The 23,481-nt window shown below is 41.1% G+C and overlaps 3 protein-coding genes across 5 annotated transcripts in view; 1 reads left to right on the forward strand and 2 right to left on the reverse strand.

Annotated features, from left to right (window-relative positions):
* usp8 (ubiquitin specific peptidase 8) overlaps window positions 1-9,187 on the forward strand; it is a 10,515-nt gene extending 1,328 nt beyond the window's left edge. Inside the window, exons 2-19 of one of the 2 annotated variants that reach the window (XM_025055397.1) lie at window positions 93-277; window positions 471-615; window positions 702-787; window positions 886-1,021; window positions 1,230-1,266; window positions 1,417-1,585; window positions 1,680-1,842; window positions 1,935-2,076; window positions 2,490-2,764; window positions 2,857-3,363; window positions 3,659-3,733; window positions 3,843-4,159; window positions 4,399-4,620; window positions 4,691-4,901; window positions 6,098-6,334; window positions 6,644-6,786; window positions 6,880-7,012; window positions 7,501-9,187. In XM_025055397.1, the coding sequence (XP_024911165.1) occupies window positions 174-277; window positions 471-615; window positions 702-787; window positions 886-1,021; window positions 1,230-1,266; window positions 1,417-1,585; window positions 1,680-1,842; window positions 1,935-2,076; window positions 2,490-2,764; window positions 2,857-3,363; window positions 3,659-3,733; window positions 3,843-4,159; window positions 4,399-4,620; window positions 4,691-4,901; window positions 6,098-6,334; window positions 6,644-6,786; window positions 6,880-7,012; window positions 7,501-7,659 (3,261 nt within the window). In that variant the 5' untranslated portion in view covers window positions 93-173 and the 3' untranslated portion in view covers window positions 7,660-9,187. Of the gene's footprint in view, window positions 1-92; window positions 278-470; window positions 616-701; window positions 788-885; window positions 1,022-1,229; window positions 1,267-1,413; window positions 1,586-1,679; window positions 1,843-1,934; window positions 2,077-2,489; window positions 2,765-2,856; window positions 3,364-3,658; window positions 3,734-3,842; window positions 4,160-4,398; window positions 4,621-4,690; window positions 4,902-6,097; window positions 6,335-6,643; window positions 6,787-6,879; window positions 7,013-7,500 lie in introns of both variants that reach the window. The other variant, XM_008310465.3, reaches the window with a different exon arrangement.
* On the reverse strand, window positions 8,717-15,107 carry LOC103379071 (uncharacterized). The gene is made up of 7 exons (XM_008310494.3): window positions 13,700-15,107; window positions 13,235-13,456; window positions 12,955-13,150; window positions 12,517-12,729; window positions 12,257-12,399; window positions 11,568-11,703; window positions 8,717-10,232 (listed from the first exon to the last, which is right to left on the reverse strand). The coding sequence occupies exons 1-7, from the start codon at window positions 14,956-14,958 to the stop codon at window positions 10,041-10,043; spliced, it is 2,361 nt and encodes a 786-aa protein (XP_008308716.3). The 5' UTR covers window positions 14,959-15,107; the 3' UTR covers window positions 8,717-10,040.
* A 4,595-nt stretch (window positions 15,108-19,702) lies between these two features.
* The window catches only part of mapk6 (mitogen-activated protein kinase 6), a 12,549-nt gene continuing 8,770 nt past the window's right edge, over window positions 19,703-23,481 (reverse strand). For both annotated transcript variants that reach the window (XM_008310464.3, XM_008310463.3), the window contains exons 4-8: window positions 23,160-23,304; window positions 22,836-23,000; window positions 22,476-22,671; window positions 22,208-22,328; window positions 19,703-22,058 (exon numbers count right to left, since the gene is read on the reverse strand). In XM_008310464.3, coding sequence (XP_008308686.1) covers window positions 20,964-22,058; window positions 22,208-22,328; window positions 22,476-22,671; window positions 22,836-23,000; window positions 23,160-23,304 — 1,722 coding nt within the window. In that variant the 3' untranslated portion in view covers window positions 19,703-20,963. The remainder of the gene's footprint in view (window positions 22,059-22,207; window positions 22,329-22,475; window positions 22,672-22,835; window positions 23,001-23,159; window positions 23,305-23,481) is intronic.

The raw sequence follows: 23,481 nt of genomic DNA on the forward strand, positions 1-23,481 counted from the left end.
CATGCCATTAACTAATAACTGACCGTTGCAAATGCAGTTAGTCTATTTGAACCAAGTAATGTTGATTTTACCTCTTTTTTTTTAATCAACAGACATTGAAGAGATGTCTGACATTAGTCATCATCACTGACTGGACGCTCGTGGTCTGCTTGTGACCAAATACACCTGCCAAGATGCCTGCAGTATCCACAGGGGTCAAAGAGCTATATTTGTCCTCATCTCTGGGGGACCTTAACAAAAAAGCTGAAATCAAACCGGACAAGACTAGTACTCGAAAGTAATTTTTGTTTATTGTCTGTCATTACAGAATCACAATCTAATTAACTTTTAACTTTTGCGAAATTTAAGCTAACTCGTCGTATTACAGAATCACAATCTAATTAACTTTTAAGCTAACTTGTCGTATCGAAATACAAGTTTTTAAACCTATCTACAAAATTTCAAACTTTTGACTTTGTCTTTTGTCACAGTTATGTACAGAGTGCCTGCAAAATCTTTAAACTGGCAGAGGAGTGCCGCCTTGACAGGGATGAGGAGAAAGCTTACGTGATGTATATGAAGTATTTAACCGTATATGACATCATCAAGAAAAGACCAGACTTCAAGGAGCAACCGGTGAAGTTCTTTAAGGCTTTTTAAGCACATTCTGCTTGTATGAGAACTAAGTCGTTAACTTTGTCTTTTTTTTTTACTACCCAAAGGATTTTTATATAACAATGCTTGGTCCAACCAGCTTTAAGAAAGCCATTGAAGAGGCTGAGAAGCTTTCTGAAAGCCTGAAACTCAGGTCAGAGGCTTGTTATGTGTTCCACAGATTCTATATACCGTGTAATCAGAATGGATATGATTGCTAGACAGATTTTTTTTCTGTACATGTCTTACCAGGTATGAGGAAGTTGAGGTTCGAAAAAGACTGGAGGAGAAGGAGAGACAGGAAGAGAAGAAGAGAAGAGAGGAAATAACAGAGAAAGGACAAGACTCTACAAAATCATTAGCTGCAAATAAGAAAGACAGCAAGAAGGTAAAAAAAAGATGATATTCAACAAAAAATGTTACTTGTTTAAATAGAACCTATTAAATACAGCAACAAGTGTTGTAAAATACACACTAATTCTTTACATTACCTTAATGTATTATTGATTATTTTTGTCTCAGCAACAAAAAATTAACCAAATCTAATTCATTTAAAGAAAATTTTAACTTTTTGGTTTATTGTGGGTTTTTTTAAGGTAAAAGGAGAACTAAATGAAACGAAGACCTCAAAAGGTAAGTAGAACAAAAAATAATTCTAATTAATGCAAAATGTGCTGCTGCTGTGTTTATTTGTAGGCAAATGTGTGCTGTAGTTTGCACAAAAGGGAAGGGTTTTACAGCTGTTGTTTCTGCTGTGCTCCTTTTATTTTTATCCTACAGCAGCAGTACCAGCTGGTGGAATCACAGCTGAGAAACTTTTCCACTTAATGAAGGACCAGACGATATCTCTAATCGTTATGGACGCCCGCAGCCATATTCACTTTGAAGAGTCCCACATCCAGGTCCCAGCCCAAATCTGCATCAGTGTGCCAGAGGAGGCCATTAGCCCAGGGTGAGAAGACCACTTCTGCACATGTTATCTGTGCTCTCTCTTTGTAATGAACTAGAACAAAGGTGCAATTCCCTAATCCTGTTCATTTCCTTAGAATCACTGTGAACCAGATTGAGACCAAGCTGCCAGATGTGTCGAAAGAGCAGTGGAGGCGACGGGGATTTGTGGATTACATAGTTCTGCTGGACTGGTTCAGTTCTGTCACTGACCTTAAACTGGGCACCACTCTCCAGAGCCTCAAAGATGCACTTTTTAAGGTTGGTTCTTCTCCTATATTTGTTTCCCACGTACATTATGTGTCTTAACACTTAACACACAAGGGACATTAATGTGTTTAAACACTCCTCAGTGGGACAGCATTACCATCCTGCGCAGTGAGCCGCTGGTGCTGGAGGGAGGCTACGAAAACTGGCTGCTGTTCTACCCAATGTACACTACAAATGCAAAGGTTCGGCCTCCCAGACAGAATGTGGTCAACACGCTGCCACAACGTGAGTATCTGCACGACTAGTAAAACCAGTATATTACTCTAGAAACCACGCCCGATGGTTCTGAACTTATTCTCACCTAGATACTGAGAGCTTTTGTTGAGTTTTAGCAGAAATACTTGTGATTGTTCACATATTCTGTTGTGGAAAATCATAGTTATTGGTGTACAGTTAATGAAGAAAGTGTGGATAAACAGGATGAAGTCTGTGTCTTTACGTCATTTGAACTAGGACGAGTAAAATAAAACAGATTGACTGATGTCTTGTAAATAAATCTTTTTCTTTTCTTTCTATTATTTTCCCACTTGGTTTAAAAATGTGCCACATTTTTTCCAATACTGTTTTAGGGGAAATGTATTCCAATACATTGATTGTTTTTCTCTGTTTCTTTTTTTTTAATATTAATTATTGAACAGTGAACTTCAGTTATCCATCCCTGGAGGAAATAAAGCCGCCCCCACCCCCTCAACCAGAACCTGAGACCACAACTAAACCTCAGGAACCCCCGGCTCCTGCAATAGTAAATGGTTTAAACCCTGCAGAACCCCCAACCTTCATAATATCTGACAGGTTAGATAATATAGAGTCATCTGTCAAATTACCCACAAATTCTGGTGTAGACCTTGGTGCAAAGGGTTCTGCAGCAGGTCTGTCCAGCCAGTCACCTGCATCAGCCAAGGCCTTTCCACAGGTACTGTACTCATATTATATAATACTGTGGCACAGTGACATTTTAGAAGAGAAGAAACTTTATTTGATGTTTTCTCCTCCTCTGTTTCCCAGTTTGACCGTGCCAAGAAGCCATCTGTGCAAGTATCAGGTGAACCTAAGCCTAACCAGAACGGCTCCGCAACAGACTCGGCCCAAAACGGCCCATTAGTCCCCGACCGCTCTGTGAAACCATCCCTCACACCAAACAGTGCTTTGTCTAAGGAAGAGCAAAACAGAATACACTCCGATGCAGTGGCCGTGATGGAGAAGGCGCGACAGGAGCAGGAAAAACGCAACCAGACACGTCGATTGGAAGAGGAGAGAAGGGAGAAGGAGCAGAAGGAACTGAAGGAAAAGCAAGAAAAAGAAGAAGATGAGAAGAGTAAAGGACAAGAGGAGGAAGGAAAGCATCAAGAGAAGAAGAAACTGGAGAGGCAGCATGCGGAGGAGGAGGAGGACAAAGAGAACAGGGTGTGGACGGACAAAGACAGGAGGGGAAAGGATCAGAACGGCGATACACCTTCAAAGAGTATGTCCCTGGATTCACCTGCTCCGAACCACATTGTCAGTGAAATCAAGGTATGCGTTGGCCACGCCGACATCTCGTGTGGATGTTTGTGCTTTCTAAGTTTCATTTAGACCAGGGGTGTCAAACTCATTTTCACTGGGGACCCACATCAGCAATACAGTTGCCCTTCAAGGGCCGACATATTAATGAACGTTATTAGGTTAAGAAACTCACATGGTTTTTGTTTTCATCTCAGTTTCAACTTCACCACACATAATAATAATAATAATAATTGTTGTTATTGTTATATGTTGTTATTATAATTATTAATGAACCTTTTAAACAAAGTCAGTGTTTTATTCACAGAGGGAACCTCTGACCAGAGCAAGGAGTGAAGAGATGGGTCGAAGTGTTCCTGGTCTCCCAGACGGTTGGATGAAGGTACAAAAAGTTCAAACCTCATTTGAAAAAAAAACAAAACAAACAAAACATAATACATTTATGATGTTGAAAAAGTACAGACAATTTTTTTGACTTTTTTCTTGTCTAGTTCCTTGACATAGTAACAGGGACGTACAGATACTACCATTCGCCGACCAACCGCGTCCACCTTTACCCTCCGGAGGTCACTGTGCCACAGACCCCGCCCTCCACTCCACCAACAAAAGCAGCAAAACAGAAACCCCCGCCTCCGGCTCAGCAGGATGCCAACCGTGATCGAGAGCGCGAACAGTCCAAACTGAAACGCTCCTACTCCTCCCCTGACATTAGCCAGGACCTGAGGGAGGAGGCGCAGGAGGCCCAAAAAAAGACCACTACCTCTGCTGCTGTTGCTGCAGTCATACCCCCCATCAACAGAGACACCAAGTAGGAAAAACAAAACAAATACATCATGTGAAGCACGCCAACACTAACAATCAATTCCTTTTGTAGTATATTTTAACCCTTGTAGTTTTGAAGTTTTCCCTCATTGAAGTTGTAAATATTTTAAAGTGGTAATTTAATGTCTTTGCAGAGAATTAATCTCAGTGTTGCTTAAGATATTAGACGCCATGAATTTCTTTGGGTCTCATTTATGCCTAAATGACATTCCTCTCGTCCTGCAGACCTGCTACAGTTAAATCCTATTCCAAAGTGGAGAATGCGCGGCCGTCGGCTGCTAAAATCCGCAACCTGAATCCTACATTTGGAGGTCAGGGAGCATCGCTGACAGGGCTCCGTAACCTTGGAAACACATGCTACATGAACTCTATCTTGCAGTGCCTGTGTAACACTCCAGCCATGGCTGATTACTTTAACAAGAATTACTACATGGAGGACATTAACAGGTATGTGTGAGCTGACAAGAGTATTACGTATCAGATACTGGGATAAGTGCAGAACCTATCTTTGCACCAGGTACAACATCCTTGGTCACAAAGGGGAGGTGGCAGAAGAGTTTGGAGTGATCATGAAGGCCCTGTGGGCCGGTCTGTACAAGTGCATCAGTCCCAGGGACTTTAAGATCACCATAGGCAAGATCAACGACCAGTTTGCTGGGTATGACCAGCAGGACTCCCAGGAGTTGTTGCTCTTCCTCATGGATGGACTTCATGAGGATCTCAACAAGGTCAGTGCTCTAAACTAGTCATTTCATCGATAAACTAGCTATAACAAGTGGTAAAAGAGAAAAAGAAAAATGTCTAGGACACAGAGTCATGTATGGTTCTGATTTTATAAACCAGACCCACACACAGGCGTAAGACACTGAGGCCCGTTGAGTTTGACACGTGATTGTGACAGGACCATTAGAGAAGCAATATGACCTAAAAAACAAACATTACATCACATACTACTACTACTACTACTACTACTACTATTACTACTACTACTACTACTACCGCTAAGTAGCACTTTTTTGTTTTATTTTTGTTCAAATAAAAGTAAAAAAGTATATTACTACCATAAGAGTATATATCTGTATATTCTATCTGTGTTTATCCATTTAAGATATTAATAAGTACTGGAAAAAGTAAACACTCTGCCTTCTTAATTTTATTGCATACTTTATAATAAAACTTAGTCTTTTATCTTTTACTTTCTTTCTGTTTTTTATTTCACACCTGGTTTCATTTGATGGCAAATTAGAGAGTAAGTAAGCTGTGTGTCCTTGGTTCTGTCGCAGAAGTGACTGTGGTGTGTCTGCATCTTTCTGGACTGATGTTCCTGTCAGAACCTCTGTGCATGTAAAACCCAAAAACATGCTTCATTGCCTGCACCAAAAATTTATTTTTTTTAAGTTGTAGTGCATTTGAAAACAGGAAAGTTGGAGCTCAGTATTAGAGCACAGCTACTTGGTAAGAGCAAGCAGCATGGAGATTCTCTGACCACTGCCTCCTCCTGGAGTCAATGAAGAATTACATCCATCCCATTAAACAACTCTTTCAAATAAAAAGGATGAGCTGTCATTTACCACAACACTCTTCATCTCATTATGTTCCTTCTGTGTGAAGTTCACACCTGTCTGCCATCAGACCGGCTACCTTCCTATTTCACTGTGTCTTCCTCTAGCTAATTGATAATTCATTATGACTAATTATTGAGATATCAATTGGTTAAATCACATGTACTTCTTTCTAATCTTTGTTTTTCAACTGCTTGGTCATTTATTTATTTTTTTAAAAAAAGGAGGATTTGTACTTAACTGAATTATAGTCATGGTCAGTTCATTCTGTGTGCCGTAAGACATCACATAGTTTGATAAAGAGACGTGGCATTTGTAGGTGGGTGTGACATCCTCTCTTGCTTTTCCTTCTCTGGCGTCAGGCGGACAACAGGAAGCGCTACAAAGAGGAGGAAAACGACCATTTGGACGATCAGATGGCAGCAGAGCTGGCCTGGAGCAAACACAAGCTGCTGAACGAGTCCATCATTGTAGCACTGTTCCAGGGTCAGTTCAAGTCCACCGTGCAGTGTCTGACCTGTCATCGCAAGTCACGGACCTTTGAGACCTTCATGTACCTGTCACTGCCTCTGGCCTCGACCAGCAAGTGCTCCCTTCAGGTCAGTCAGGCTGTAAACCTCTGCAAGTGGTGGCTTGGTGGTTGGGCCCTAAGGTTTCAGGTTCGAGTCCACTAGCTGCCAAGTTACCACTGAGGTGCTGTGAGCATGGCACCGCCCCTACACACTGCTCCCTGTTAACTTTGGTGAAGTGTTCAGAGCTACATTTGTTGGAGATCCAATAATAGCAAGAGGAAATACTCTAGTCAGTTTGAGACATAGTTTGCATTGAGATTAGTGAAAAGGACACGTGAAATGATGTGGTGTTTTCAACAGATTCATCTGTCGTGTCTTTGTGTATCTGTCGTGCAGGACTGCCTCAGACTCTTCTCCAAAGAGGAGAAGCTGACGGACAACAATAAAGTGTTCTGCAGACACTGCAAGGCCCACAGAGACTCCACAAAGAAACTGGAGATCTGGAAAGTTCCGCCCATTCTGCTGGTGCACTTGAAGCGGTCTGTTCTATTAAAGCCCCTTCACACATTTTGAAAGTGAACAGAAGGATTTTCACATCATCCTGAAAAGTGGTTTTGTTTGTGTTTCTGCAGATTTTCCTACGAGGGGAGATGGAAGCAGAAGCTGCAGACTTATGTAGATTTTCCTCTGGATAGTCTGGACCTGAGCCAGTACGTCATTGGACCCAAAAACAGCCTCAAGAGATATGGACTTTATTCAGTCTCTGTAAGTACCAACAAATGGTAGATTTAACTAGGAGTTATTTATATATAACAAAGAAAAATGTGGAAAACAGGAGATTTTAAAGTGTATTTAAAACACTAAATTGTTAGTTTTCCACATTCAATTTTTTTAAATAAAAGAAATTCACATTTATTTAAATCATCACTAAATGGAAAATTAAAAAGCTCACAACTGCATTTTCGTAGGATTTATGCATAGGAGACATTTGACAGGCAGACAGATTAGGCTGCCTGTCAAACGTCCTATTAATGAATTCCTAAACTTAAATCTTGGTGATGATGGTGAACAATGTGTGATTTCTGGACCCTTTGGCGTGACCTCAGTGACACAGTGTCCACTTATGTCCTCAGTTTCTTCAGTTATGCTCTTCAAACTATTTACTTTATGATAAATACAGCAATGTCCCAAACAGTAGGATGGATTCTTTTTAATTTAATTAACTGTAACAACTTCTCCTTTCCTTCTACCAGAACCACTACGGTGGTTTAGACGGCGGCCATTACACAGCGTACTGTAAGAACGCCATGAAACAGCGCTGGTACAAGTTTGATGATCACGAGGTGTGGGAAATCTCCACCTCCTCTGTGAAGTCCTCCGCAGCCTACATCCTGTTTTACTCCATCTTGTGATGAAGCTGGACGACGTGATCACGCTTAGAGGTCGTTCTTTTCTCTTTTTTTCCGATTTCTAAAATCGCATCGCTGAGAACACGGTGCAAGAGGCTGCTAGGAAGTTAGTCGCGCGCATGCACCTGGAGGCATGCTCCAACGAGTGACCAAAGCATCCTGTCGGACGATGGTTCGGGCACACTGTGCAATGCTTCAGCTAATCAAGGACCTTAGAGCTGTTTAAACCTGCCGCCTGTTCACATTGTTAATCAAGTAGAGGCCAAGTGAACACTCTGTTCTGCACCTTCACGTTGCTGCGTCAGCATCTGATGCAAATGCCCTTCATTCATTTGCAATGTGCGCCGTGGGGAAGGATCGGCAAAGACCAGGATTAACTATTAGATGGCATGTACATACATAACAAAGCCAATGTTGCACAAACAAAACTGTAAATACAGGAGGGCCAGGTGAGTCTATGTTAAGTGACCAAACTGATTTTTTTTTTTTTAAGTAGCAGCCAATAAAACCTGCCCGTGTTCACGTGGTCAAACTGTGTGACTCTATATAGCCTTCTCATACCTAACTTGAGCCTAGGGGGCAGAAGAGAGACTGTGAGTGTTGATTGACATTATTTTTATCATCACTATATGCAATCAGTTGAAGTTGTTTTATGTAGAAGACGTTCTCTAACAGCTTACATTATTAATACTGCACTCTCTGAAAACAATACACAGGACTAAGAATTTACCTGCTCTAAAGTTTGTCGTAGTTTTTTTTTCTCTCTCTAATTAAATACACTTAACTATTCGCATAACTATTATCAAAAAGTTATAAAGATGAAATATTACCGTGACGATTCTGCACCCTGTATCGGTAATGCTGGGTTTTTTTGTAACGCACTTGTAGAAGGGTTAAATGATTTATTTGGAGTAAGACCAGGGAGAACGCCGAAACATGAAAACCTAATTATTCACTGATGCAGTGTTTTTGTGCGGATGTGTGTTTTTGGACCGACTGATTTTGACAGGAGCAAGCAGTGTTCTGAGGTTCAGGGTTCGAATCCTTAGTTCCAGTTTGATTGTCTAGCATGAGAACATAATCTCTTATTTTATACTGTACACGTTGATTTGGTTTTTCCATGCTCTAAAGACGATTTCTTTCAGATATAATGATTATATTAATCTTTAACAACTCGTACAACTATTTATTAAAACTGCTTCTAACTAGTCTTTCAGTGTCAATTACTGTGTTACAGGTATTTTCTCAATTATAGTAAAACGTTGAATGGTAAAATGATAGTAAGATCTGAGCAGCGCCATCAACTGGCACGTCAGGCCTCATGACACAAATGGCACACTGATTTTTCCCATATTAGTTTGGGAACCTTTATGTTAATTCGCCTCCACATGTTGGACATTGTTGGAGTGATTGTTGATATTTCCATTCGACATATACCAGGACATTGGTCATGGAATCAGCATGTAATATGGAAGATGTAGTTTGTGGTAAACACACACTTGGTACACCAGAATTAAAATTATAGAATAAAGGTGAATTACTTGCCATGCCTGTGTTATACTGTACACTGTATTTCATCCACCTAGTGATGATTAAGATAGTATTTTGATACTATCTTAATCATCCAGATTCAGCCCACGGGCCTTGAGGTTGACGTGATTTAAAGCAAAGCAGGTAACAAAAATGTATTTAAAAATATTATATAAACAGATTAGAGCTTATATATCATTCAGTTATGACTTCACACTGGGTTTATACTGTTTTGATAATTACAGTTAAAATATACTTTAAGTTTCTTTCTTGATGAGGAAGACTGGAGCACACCATCGGAACATGTCAAGGTAAAACATTACCTGGGTTGTTTGAATATAAGAGATGTGAAATTTTGACTAGTTTTGTCAAAGATTTAGCTGTGTCCTAATCAGTCAGGGTTTTAAATGAGGAGGCAAAGAATCATGTTTTGACCTGGTGCAAAAGACGAAGACCCTACTGTACAATTCCAAAATGTTTTGAATTCAAAGTTAACTGTGTACAGAGAACTTTTTGACTTGAGAAAGCAGTTGCAATGGAAGCATGAGCCAACTCCGGGAGCTGGTTCCTGCCTGGACTAGAGCTTTTCCTGGTGCAGAATTACCCTTAAAAGTGGAGAATCATCTGACGTAGCTTACTGTGTAACCGCACAATAAATAAAGTTTTTGACAACGTACCTCAGCTGTTTTCTTAAAACCTTTTAACTACTTCAGGAGAGACTGCTACAGACTGGCTCATGTAACAACAGGTTTTAAAACACAAATAAACAGGGACACAAGGCAACAATTCATTTTCTTTATTGATATGGGAGACATGATGAAGGTGAAAGGTCAAAACTGGATTTCCCCATGTTGTCAGTGGAGTCCAGAGATCTTGGGATGTTTGAATGGCTTCCGGCTGTAAAACAGCAGGTAGGCATTTGGAGACTGAACAAAGCTGTCCTGTACCTCTCTGACAGCAGAGTCATCGAAGCAGTGCCAGGTGCTGGTCACAGTGTTGTGGCAGAGAGCTGTGTAGTGACCCATGTTCAGGTGACCTGCATGGTTCTACAGAAGAAGAAGAGAATGTGTCCTGCATAAAACTACAATCAACAGGTACTGGTATACCTATTGTAATAATAATTTATTTTGCTATAAGAAGACTTCTTTACCACAGTGTATGTTTAATATATATTTATTTTACCCATTTACCATTAGATGGGTCAAATCCTCATTTATATCTTAGTTTTTCTTCACTGTGTCTTACAACGCTTCAACCCATCCATGACAAGATTATCAAGAAGTGAATGACGTCATAATGTAACTTAAATCACCTAATCACGATAGTGTGTGCTTTAAAATGTTGTTGTACAAGTATCTGTATTATTTTTTTTTTAGTCGCAATCGATTAAACTTGTTTTGAAACTACAGTGACTGGCGTGTGTTAGCTATCGTCACATTGTACGACGCCAAAATAATGTTTACAAATGCGTTTAAAATCATCATAATCTCCAGCGTGGTCTCTAAAATCCCAAACAGGTGTATGTGAAATGTTTAGTCTATGTTTAGTCTAAACAGGTGTATGTGAAATGTTTAGTCTTCGTGTTCGTACACGAAACCGCAATGTGACGGCGTAAGACGAAGTAAACGATACTACGCTGAACCGACGAGTGGCAGACATGAGTCCGTTAGCTGCTTGTTGCTGCTGCTTTCGGCGCCAAAAAGTTAGCGATATCAGGAAATCAAGTGCACAGCAGTGGGACGACTGTTGATTTGTTTGTTTCTTTCAAACTACGAGACATTAACAAAACTAGTACTAATGACGGCAATTATAGCAATGATATTAATGTACACTTGGACGGAGATACCTTTAAAAGGCAAGGGCACTGAGGATAACGCTAACAAGAGAGAACACGGCCCTAATTCGAAAATAAAGGTAAGACCACAAACTTTTTAAAAAAATTTTATCAAAATTGATTAAGGTTGAAAAAACGTTCAACTTTGATCATGTAGAAAACATTCTTTATGTGTCTTTTACATTTGTACAGACAGTATAAACCATCAAAATGTAAACATTTTATTCAAACTATCAAACTAATATTTAAACATGGTAATAATTGTAATTGATGCAGAGCAAATGTTTTAGCCAAAAACCCATGTACTTTACCTGTGTGTGTGTGTACAAAGAATTGAGATTAGATATTACATTTAACCAGTATTTAAACAACTTTTATTATTATTATTATTTTCTTTTGTGTGTGAATAGTTTGGTTTAATTTTTTTGTAAATCCGACTACTTAAGTCAGTGCCTCACCTGCCATGAGTTTCACTGCACATCAATATATGAATGTATACTGTCTACACAACTATATTGTCTGTGTGTGAATCTATGGATTTACTCACCACAACGGCATAGAGACGATAGGAGGAACAAGAGGTGTTCTGGCTTGAGCATGAGAGAAACTGGTTGAGATCAAGCTTCATAGAAAACACCACATTAGTCCTCAGTTTCACGTGGTTCTTTCCCTTGAGCCCAAACCTATAGAATGGAGAATTTACTGTAATTGTATAGTACAGGTCTCTCAAATGAGCTGGGGGCCACTGCTGTTACCACCTTTTCATTGGAGGGCCACATCAGAGTACCATGTTCAAAAAAGCAAACAAAAAAAACACCCAGCATTTGTTTATATAAATAGTATTTAAATCTACATCACAAACAGCTAGTACTACTTCTTTTTACATTTTTAAATTTAAATACAAAATATATAAATAAAATATAAATAATTTAAATATAATTTAAAGCTCATAGCTTCCATTTTGTGCACTGAGGTGCACTGAGCATGGCACCGTTGCCACAAACTGCTTCTTGGGTGTTTGTGCTGCCCACTGCTCACTTTGGTGACCGGTTAAATGCAGAATATGTTTTCAGTGTATTTGCCCTGTGATGGACGGGTGGACCCTACAGGGTGTACCCCACCTTTGTCTGTTGACTGCTTGAGATTAAAGTAGAATGAAATTGAAACACAATAACTACAAATTAACCAACTCATGATTGGCCATGACTAATTGTCATGACTTTGGTGTTAACTCACCGTTTCAGGTGCAGCATTAGGATTTCAGGTGGTTTTTCCAAACAGGTGAGGACAGCAGTTTCTCTCCTCAGACCACACACTGAACACAACATCTTCTCTCCTCCGCTCAGGATGGTCTGCTCAAAGAACAGTGAGAGACAGTCCTGCTCCACACCGAGACAATCATGGGGGAGGGATTACAGTTATTTCAAATGCAGCAAATTTTTATTTTGTAACTTAAGCATTAGTGAGTGAGAACTTCTGTAGGTGTTTAGAGGCACCTGAATGGAACACTTGATCACGTCTGATGGAATGGCCAAAGACAGGACAGTGAAGGTCTGCGTGTTCTCAGCCTGGTAACTGCAGTGCATGCAGAGGGTGGTGTAGGTCAGCTGGCCCTCGAACAGATGTGAGACAATGGTGGGTTCTCCGGTAGCATTGGCAACATTTCTGTTGTGGCCTTTTCTCAGCTGTCGCATCTGCCACTTTGCTGCCTTGTAAAGGTGAACACACACAGACACATTCAGTGTCTCTGGAGGCATCAATGTGCACAGACTGAATGACCTGTTGTTTTAAATCATTGCTAGATTATCTTTTAATAAAAAAAGAAATGGGATAGGATTATTTTTTAATGAAGTGAAAAGGGTATGGTGTTTTAAGCCAACCTAGCTTGGCCGTAATTCAATTTTTCAATGCAGTTGAAATAGATGTTGGTTCACCTTTTTGAGGTTTTCGTGGAGCACATTGAGCAGAAAGAGCAGCAGTTCCTGTGCATCCTGCTGGGAATAGTTGTTGAACTGTGGCAGCAGGGAGCACAGCACAGATCTGGCCTCCACAGGGCCACAACGGGAGCTTCTCCCCAGCCACATCTCCTCCAGTAGGCGGACAAACACCTCTGCTGCTCGACATTTAGACCTATGTGAACAGATGTGAATGAATGGATTGATAGAAACTGTACAGTCACATGGGTCAGGAGAGGAGATGGTGCTCAGTTTTCACCTCGCGAGCTCTTTTCGCGTGTCTTGATGAAGAAGGTGCTCAACGAGGGGCACGGTGGAGCACAGACACTGTAAGACTGCGTTTAAGTAGCAGGAGTTTCCAAAGTTGTCCAAACCACACACTCCTGGTTTGTTCCACACCTGTAGTCTTTTGGCCGAGCCGCCGCTGCTTCTTCTTCTCTCATTTTCCTGCAGCTGTCTACAATCAGCAGTGTTGTTAACTCTGCGAAAAATATAACAGAAGGAACACATGAACATGTCTTTCCTTAACTATCCACCATGCAAAATGCAATATTTCTTAAAGTATGGTATGTGTACCGCATACCAAGTTTATCAAGCGACATGGATTGAACCTCTTAGTGGGCTGGTTTTGGCCCGTGGGCTATATATTTGACACCTATGTGGTATAAATTACATGAGGTTGTAATACCAAACAACATGGAGGTTTTCAGCTGCGGGGACTAACCTTTGTTTAGGAAGGTTTGGAAAACCTGTCTCCTGCTGTGAACTGCTGTTCAGCCGTGGTAAAACAGGCACCGCAACACTTTTTTCAGCCATGGGAACCTGAGAGGCCAGAGTCTTGGTGAACTCTTTCAGGTTGACCTGCTTGCCTGAGCCCTGGCTCTGCAGTGTATGGATAACAAATGTGTTGATGCAGATCGTATGAAGCACGGCCCAGAAACCTGGGAGAAAGACATCAATCGTTGTTCCTTTCAGGTCTGACAGAGGAAGTAGAACAGGTCCGGTCCAGCCCTGCAGGTGGGCCACCAGTTGGGACAGGAAGTCCTGAGGTGCTTGTTTCTGCTCTTGTGCCATGTTGTGTGAAGGTGGTGAAGATTTGAAGTCTGTGCCTAGCCCTCTAACGTCTGCAACAAAATTGATATTTCCACCAAAGTCCGAAAAGAAGTCTGTGACTCTTCCTGCCGTCCACGCAGAGCAGTCCAGCTGAACCAGGCGTCTCTCGTTCAGGAAACGTCTCAGCAAGCACTCAACAACATGTTCAATCACTGGTTTCCTGCTCAGCCTCTGGAGCTGGTGTGGACAATACAGATACATGTTGCAGATAAAGCCTGAGTCCAAGTCACACAGGACAGCCAGATGGAGTGGGCAGGTGGTCTGGTGGTATGACAGCTGGTATTTCTTCACAGCTAGGTTTTGTCCCGGTGTGTACAAGGCCTGGAATCGTCTGCTGAGGAGGTCACAGAAAGCGGAGAGAACTTCCAGCTTGTCGGCATCCTCCATTCTGCTCAGATACAGCAGGTTGTTCTGGAAGCTGTTTCTCTTCAGAAACCCCTGCCATCCGTCTAGTTTTGTGGTCAGCTCAGAATCAAAGCTGCCGTCCTCTCCCACAGACAGCCCGCTCTGCAGAACTATGGAGAACCACTTCAACACCTCGGCATATTCCTCCTCGGAGAGTTCTGTGCCCTGTTCTCTACTTTGACCGTGTAAAGGACGATTAGTTCCTGCTTTGACTCCAGCTGCTCTCCTGATCAACTCCCGCACGGCTCCTTTGTCCAGCACTTTCAGCAGCAGCTCTCTGGCAGTGTAGTAGACCTGGTATGAAGGTCCACCTTGAATCCTGGTGAGAGGCTTGACCCTCCTGGACTTAAAGATGTTTGGTAAGCAGAGGCTCTCCATGCTGGTGTCTCTGCTGAGCTTGTCCACCGGATGGCACTCTTCTGACACCCAGATGCACTCCTTCACTGACAGAGCCTTCGCCTTCATCTCCCAAAGTCTTAAAATTCTTTAAAAGTGCAAAGGTCCCGTGACGACAGAGATATCTGATCTGAAGCGGCTGATATGACCAGGAGATAAGACTGAGAGCCTGAAATGCAGCGCTGTGTGTACTGTAGACCAGAAGGTGTTTCTAAGGCTGTTCCTCTGGGGCATTTGAAAAACTATGTGTGCTCGACATCTATAGTATGCACGCGTGTTGTGTATTCTCCAGTGAAAAACTGACGAGAGTCAACAGAGACAACAGTGTCATGGCAACTTGTACGCTGAACGTTTCCAGGTCTGTTGTCTGGCTCTTGTGTTACTTTGTATCAGCCTGACATTTACAGGAGGGGACATTAAGATAAACACCTTGACTGTGATGTTAGTTTGTTTAGGTGTCGTTGTTTGAGCTTTCAGTAGTATCTTTCATCAACTTACACAAGGTCAGAGTCGTGTACACTAAAAATACTGTCTCCAAGAACAGGTCTGTAGTTAAAGTTCAAACATTGATGTTTGAATATCATCTGTTTACTTTAATATTTTCTTCAGTGCACAAGAACCTTTATTCTTTTTTCCTTTCCTTTTTTTCTTTCTTTTACTTTCTTGTCTTTTTTCCACTTTTTTCTTTTTCTTCTGTTCATATTCTTTTCCTTTCCCATGTTCCCTTTTTTCTGCTCTATTTAATTGTTTTTCATTTATATCCTTTTACTTTTTTCAAGTGTCATTTTTTGTTATTCATTTAAATTTTTTACCTTTCCTAAATGATGTATTTTCTTTTCTTCCTCTTTTGTATTCTACATCTATCTATCTATATAAAATTTAATTTTAATTTGTCTTTATTCTCCAAAATACCTTGAAGGAATATAAAACTGTCGGTTGAAGTACTGTTACCTTTTTTTTTAACCACAGTCCTTTTCAAGGAATATAAAACTGTCGGTTGAAGTATTAGGTTACAGTTGAAAGACATAAAACTGTTACCTTTTATTTTAACCACAGTCCTTTTCAACTCAAACTGTAAATTTGATTCGTTTTAATCACATTCTTCTCCGCGCGCTTGCTCTTGTTGGCCAGTAGGAGGCTGTATTGTAACAATGTGCACAGTAGCTCATGGCTGTCCTCTGCAGTCATGACACCTGACTAGTGTCAGTTTGGAAATGAAAGTCTGTTTTGAGAGCTGAAACCAGATCGGTGTGGTGAAGGCTGACTAATTCAGTTCCAGTGTCACCACCTGTGAGGGTTCTATTAAGTTGTCTACCTCTGGGTTCTGACACGTTCTGACATGTACACCAGGTGACTGGCATGTGACTCACAGGAACAACACATTATCCAGATGTAATAAAACTCAGACCTGAGTTATTGGCTTTAATCAAGTGGACAACTTTATTCATCATGCCCAAACATGAATGATCCTCTGCCTTCTTTCATTGACAGAGAATAAATCACACAATTCCACACAGACTCTGTGGCAAAAATTAAGTTAATTTCAGTCTGTGCATGTGTGAAGTAGCTGACATCTACTCGCTCTCCGTTGCACGACTCGTGAGCTTCTTGCTGCTGTTCTAATGAAACCCATTCATCTTGAAAATTCATCTGTGATACAGTGTCCATTGTTCCAGGCTGCTCCTCGCTGTCAAGTGGTCTGTGCATAGCGCCCACACAGTGATGCTTTTATTTCAATGGGGAGTCTCAAGTGTTGCATGAACAGCAATGTTTTGTTGTGCAAGCACCACTTCCACTATCTGTTCCAAAACATTATTCAGCAGCTGTTTATCTTTGCATGTTCTGTTTGGATGGCAACTCGTGACCCATGAGCGAAAAAACAAACAAACCTCAAAACATGAGACTCTAAAATTACAATCCTTTCACAATTTTTGTTTCAAAGTCCGGGCTGTCGTCTAGAGTAGTAAGAAAAATAAATAGTTGTAGTAAAAGAAAGTTGAGTTTTAGTTTAGAATAATTAATAAAAATAAATGTGTTATTTATATGTAATTTTTATTATCTATTAATATTCTAGCTGTCAACTATTCTAATTTAGAAAACCTTTCCTTAAGCCCTGAAAGTGTCTGTATATGTACAGTATTTCGTGTTGGACATGTGAAGGTAAAAAGTGGGCCACAAAGTTTGGTAATTTAGCAGTATGGCCACAAACAATACCGCCTGATGATTCTTGTAGCCCAATGTCTACTTCTTCTTATACAGTTGATCAACTATGGCCAAGACCTATGAAAGGAACAGACGTGTTACTGCAAGAATTCCTCCATGACGTCACCCCTATTTTGGAACCTCCAACCTCAGACTCGAGTATGTGTGCTCAGCATCAACTAAAATGTTTGCTGGTGGCTCAATGGTCGATTCATACTGAAGCTGTAGTGACCTACCTGAACAACACTGAACTCTTTCGTGTTAGAATGTAGAGTGTTTAATTTGGGAGACCTTTCCTGAAGTCTGGTACCAATGCCCTCAGAGAACTCTGAATCTGCACAGACACACTTGGTGGTGAATTTGTGATCCTGATGTGAAAACTGCAGGTTACTCTGCTGCTCTAAAAAATGATAGTGTTAGGGTATCACTTTATAACTTCAGATGGCACAGGGATTTGATAAAGCTTCACGTGTGCAGGTCACTGAGAACTGAAGCCTATTTATAAATGCACTTTGTGTTCTAACTTTAGAACCCAGCACTCGATCTAACTGGTCTGAATATAGACTTGCATTCTGACACTGAGCTGCCATAATGAGCTGCTTCAAGTTGTAACAGGTAAAACAAGGGTCACATTTTATCCTCCCCATAATTCAGCAGCACTCAGGTTGCCGCTCTAGTCAGTTATTCCTGTGGTTTCTGTGGTTTCCTTTCTGTCAGAGCTGACTTACCTTAACCTTAACCAGCATAAAGGACTTTCTCTGGAAAGCAGCAGACAGCGGAGACAGTGGCATATGTTATCAAATTATAAAGTTCAATTCTGTTATTTTACCTTTAGTTGTATGACTATATTGTCTAATATGATAAGTCAGTTTGAAGTCTTCTGCTAAAGAAAATAAACCTGACTCAGCATTTTCCTGCTCACCTCCTCACAGTGGTTCGACTGAAGCTCCAACCTACACACTGTACGTCAACACTTCTCCCACACAGCTGTGCCAAAAAAAGTTATCAGTGATTTGAGGGATTTGTCAGGTGTTTATCAATAAATTTAGTTTTCCATTCTAGTCATTCTTTATTATAAAAATTCAATTGAAAATCAAATATATGTAACTATTGTTTTGAAGCACAAACTCATAATGAAATATTTAACTTTATAAATCATAAGAATTGAGGTTTAACACCAGTCATTTGAGAGAACTTTTAACCATACTGTAACACCACACTGCTAAGTTGAAGTGATTCGTGCATCCTACTGTAACTGTAACATACTGTAACTACAGTATAGCAAGTGTGAATGAGACTGTAACTGGATGCTGGTCACCATATGTCACCATCTGTTGGACTTGCATTCTGTTCACAGTGTAAATCCACCTTTCACCCGATAAACTGGGATTAGCTGCAGCTCTTCCCATAACCACCTCCAGGGTTTCACATTAGGGTTTACTGCGTGTGTGAATTGGCTCTGTTTTGATGACCCTCTCCCCCATGCACCCCTCCACGTTTTCAGTCTGGGACTTTGACGGTGGCCTCCACCGTGCAGTTAGGAGGCTATCCACAATACTTATTTGTAAACCGGGAGAAAAGTTGTCTTAGAAAGGAGTCTTGAGGAGTAATGGTGGAGTAGTTGCAAAGTCTGAGTCTTGATGATGAATCAGAATCTGAGGACTCCTTCTGCTGTCTTCATAGGAGAAAAGAAAGTTGCTGAAGAGAAACAAGCCTGCACCACGTACTAAGAGTCAAAGGAAGAAAAGACAAATGTAGGTCAAACTATGAGAGTGAAACATTATATTTTAAGTCACGTTTTCAATCCACACTCACGGGCTCACATAGCATAGCTCAGTTTACCTCATCTACTGTAAATACTCCAGCAGGATTTAACCTCACTGTAACATGAGGATTGTGTTGTTACCAAGAGAGGAGAAACACCAACACACAGTTGGTCTAATGTTTCCCAGAAGGAAGAGGCAACAGTAAAAAAGCCCAGGCCCAGCTGTAGATTGTTATTCTCTAACAACCTTTGCACCAACCAAAGGTTGGATCAATTTCAGACTCTTCTCCGTTTAAAGAAATGCACATCATAAATCAAACATTTCACTCTGTTCTTTTGCATAAGATTCGTGTGTAAATGTATAATGTATAAAATATTATACATTAACACATATTCAAATGCTTCGTAGAAAAATGACTGATGTTTAATTTAAGGTGGAATATAACCTATTGTCCATGGACTCATAAATATCATGACATCTAAAGCTTCTTCCTGTTGTATATTTGACCCCACCCTGATTACTTTGAAACTGAAAATCTCTGTTGTTAACTCTGCCACCTCCTTGTGACTTGAGGAGGTGAAACCATTTGAACATTTACTGATGGGTTCATCTTTAATGACTGCCTGACTCCTCCCCTCTGTTCCTGGAACTGACTAATCTGTGTGTCAACACAACATACAGGAACCACTGACTTCACTAGTGTAATGACATAATCCTGATGTCAAAATCAGCTCCACTCAGCTTTTAGCATTAGCGTTTATATTTTTACAAGTGCCAATCACTTAAGAGACTGTGAGCGAGTTCCAAGGTGCAGAGCTATAAAAACACAACAAAGCACACCAAAGTGTTTGCCCGTAATTTTTATTTTGAGATATTTTGTAGAACAGGGGAACCAATGATTACAAAAAGTCCTTAAATGTTCTACATGCTACACCTTAACCTAATTCAACATGCTTGCTGAAAAAGCACATAGAAATTTAACAAAAAGGACAATTAAAACTGATTTACATTATACTCACCATCCTCGTTACTTAAACGGTACCTTTCTCTTGCCTCCATGCACTCAATGTCTTTTTTTAACATTACATTTAGATAAAAAATAAACAAAATTAAGACTTTTTAGGCGCTTCTTCAAAATTAAAAAGCAGATTTTTCACTAAAAACGATGCACCCATAAAAAAAGACAAGGGAAAGAATGATATTCATTTAGACGATAGAGATGTAAAACAAAACAGTGAGTTTGCATCCTACCATGAAAGGAACACTTAAACAACCATATAGTGCCGAAATGAAAATGGAAGTCCGTCCTCCTAACTCTTCGTTCTTCAATAATCACATTGAAACAACACAGTTTTGATAAAATAAATATCACATCTGCTAGAAATAAATAAATGATTACTGAAGCACCTCACTATGTTAAATGCTAAAGTAGACAGATTTCATCTACGTTGACCACTTCATTTCAGGGTATGAGGATGGTCATGTGTGTAAAGCACTAGTGCGGCTTCGAGTGTCTCTCGCGGCTGTTACCTTGAGGTAGATAACACATTTTACATAAACGCCTACGATAATAGTTGCTGCTGGCATCATGTGTCAAATTTACAGTATGAGAGGGTTCATCGGGAAGATTTTCTGTTGGGAAATGGTGAGTGAAGGAAGGAAAAAACAAAACAAAACAAAACAAAAAAAAAAAACACCCCATCCTCCGTTTGTGTGCGTCACAGGAAACACTCAAAAACCTACCTCTATTTCAGTGTTCTCCATCGTTCTTGGTTACACCAAAACCACATCATTTCAGTCTCGCTGCTATTGTCCATCTTTTCCTCAGCTACTTCACCTCCTGCTCTCTCCTCATCTACAGTACGTATGTGTGCCAGTGACGTGCCAGTTAAGCAATGGGGGTGTACATGTCAACAAGGCTCAGAGTGATGACCCAGACTCTTCAAATGTTACAAATCACACATCCGATCTTGCAAAACACTGAACAAAAAAGTAACCATAATACAAAAGTATGAAATGATTCAAGTATAATAATATACCATATCATTAAAATAAAATACACAAAAGTAATTTCTGCACTGTGAGGGAGGATACTTTTTTTTTTTATTAATTAAGATGCTTGAAGATGCTGCTATATGTTTTGTGGGCAATTTGTGGGGAGCATTTGACAGCGCAGGGTGTCAGGGATGCCTGGATGGATTTTAGAGGCAGGTCCTCTGCACTTTCAAAGCCAGGCAAAGCCAGAGTGTCCAGCTGCACATTAAGAACAATCTCTGTGTTCCTACTGAGGAAGCCCTCATCCAGGGTAAGTCCCTCTGAGGGCTCCATTTCTGCACTGGACACTGCATCCGAGACCCTCTCCTCTTTCCGACTAAACAGGTGGTCCAGGTAGCTGGTGTAAGTGCTCTCCTTCTGGAAGTAATCCTCTCTGTGTATGTCCCAGCAAGCTTCGTCGATCAAGCAGCCATTTTCACTGACTCTCTCACCAGAGCTGAAACTCTCCCAGGGGTGGGCGGGACAGGGGCTGTTCCGATCGCCAACTCCCAATCCGCCTCCACCTAGCTGGGCGAGATTCACCAGGCACTTCTCCTCCTTCTCCTGACTTATGGATTTGGACACGGAGCCTGAACGTGGGGTTTCTAGCAGGGAGACGGAGGAGTTGAGCTCATTCAGGAGGCCCACTTGGCTAAGCAGGGTCACCTCTGGACATGGCTCTGGCTGGAGGCTCAGTTTAATGGTGCTTGCAATGAAGGAATCAAAGTCAAAGCCTTGGTTCTGCTGACTCTGAGGCTTCTCTGTTTGGTGTTTTTCCTGTTCACTGTCCTTCTCTGCTGGATCCTGGGTCTTCTCAGCCTCTTGGAGAGCAATCTGGGCTTTCACCAGCCCGTTTTTCTCACATTTGCTTCTGGCCTTGCGGTCTGCCTTCTCTTTGCTCTGCTGCTCCTTCCAGTTGGAGAGGTCGATGATGAGTTTAGGTTCATAGTAGTGGTTGACTTCGCTGTCCCTCCAGACGAGGTTGTCCAGGTAGGGCGGAGAGACTGCCTTGTAATTACAAGTTTGACTACATTGCTGATCACAGTATTTGTTTTCATGGTGGTCATCCTGCCAGGATCTTTCTGGAGGGAACAGACTGGAATAGTCAAAGGACGGTTCATCCAGGAGCTTCTCACGATCTCCATCAGCATATTTACGAGGATCCACCTGCAAAGACAGAAATGTCTTTACAGCTCTGATGAAATGTTGTGACCATGTGCCATCCTACAGGCCTTTTCTGCCATCAGACTGCCTGATTAGGATGATGAGCTAATATAATACAATACATCTTGGGACAGATGTATATAAAAACACACCTGAACCTCTTCCTCCTCTGTGACATCAGAGAGTGCTCGTGGGTCAACTTGGACTTCATCTGGGTCGTGGTGTGTGCTGTGCAAATGCCAGTCAGCCTCTGAGAGCTGGCTCTCGTGAAACCTGAGGAAAGAAAGAGACAAACATTAGTAAACAAACAAATATAAAACTCTACTGTAGACAAAATCAACTATGTTGGAAATAGGTGTGTGTTCGTGTAGTTATCACAGACTTTAATGCCAAACTGTGTGTTGCTTCACAGTCACAAACCTGTCCCAAGTGTGGCTGTGGCTCTGGTCCATAAGAAGAATATCGTCTACTTCATCCTCAATGTGGAACGGGTGCAGTGATACAGGCTCATCCAGGGGGAAGGAGTAGTCAGCCATATAGGGGTGAGCGAGGGCCTCCTCCGCAGTCAAACGATCCATGGGGTTAAAAGTCAGGATCTTTTCCAGGAAATCTAAGGCTGCAGGAGGATGTCAGCCGAGTGAAAGTTACTATAAGGAGCATTTTAAGAAACGTGAGCTCTGTTGTACGTGATACATGAACCAGACTACTCCCCCAATGCTGTCATGCATGGTTATATCACAAGCCTGATAATACAGACAAATGAGTAAAACCGAGACTCACCCTGGGGACTGACATCGGGGAGCAGCTTGGCCAGTGGTGTGTGGGGCGTGGACATATCATTGCGGATGAAAACTGGGATAACGCTGTGGAGCTCCTGCCTGTCTTCCTCTCGCAGCACAGGGATGGACTCCAGAATCAGCTGCATTTGCTCCAGTTCATGGGCTCCTAAGACACCCAAAATAAAACTATTCAAATCTCTTTTAGGAAGAATAACATAACCCTCCTTGTCTGCCTTGTACTCAGCACAGAGTAGTTTCAACAAGTAACCATTGTCTCTACAGAACCTATTTGAAATATATATATATATATATGATCACAATTTACCTGCGAAGAGTGTTTTTCCTGTGAGCATTTCTGCAAAGATGCATCCAGCTGCCCACATATCTATGGCTTTGGTGTAGTTGTTAGGAGAGAGCAGCAGGCGAGGAGATCTGTACCATTTGGTGACAAGACCTTCTGAGAGATGACCCTATGTTAAATGAAAAAATACACATTTTTAAGTTAAGCCAACCTTGTGTCCTTGTGATAAATTAATTCACATATAAGGCAAAACAACTTTTGACTCTTGTCTCGGTCAGGTTGCTTAATTATTCCAACAAACATGACATTCATTCGAATTCCAAACACATCTCCATCTTCAAAATTC

Source organism: Cynoglossus semilaevis, chromosome 5 (assembly GCF_000523025.1).
Source record: "Cynoglossus semilaevis isolate Cse_v1.0 chromosome 5, Cse_v1.0, whole genome shotgun sequence".
Lineage (NCBI taxonomy): Eukaryota > Metazoa > Chordata > Actinopteri > Pleuronectiformes > Cynoglossidae > Cynoglossus > Cynoglossus semilaevis.

Excerpts from the sequence above, each read along its gene's own strand:
- LOC103379071 (XM_008310494.3), bottom strand. The coding sequence starts at position 14,958 with ATGAAGGCGAAGGCTCTGTCAGTGAAGGAGTGCATCTGGGTGTCAGAA. Across the intron at positions 13,151-13,234 it reads ACGCGAAAAGAGCTCGCGAG|GTCTAAATGTCGAGCAGCAG; the intron begins GTGAAAACTGAG and ends CTGTTCACATAG. Across the intron at positions 12,400-12,516 it reads TGATCAAGTGTTCCATTCAG|GACTGTCTCTCACTGTTCTT; the intron begins GTGCCTCTAAAC and ends GGTGTGGAGCAG.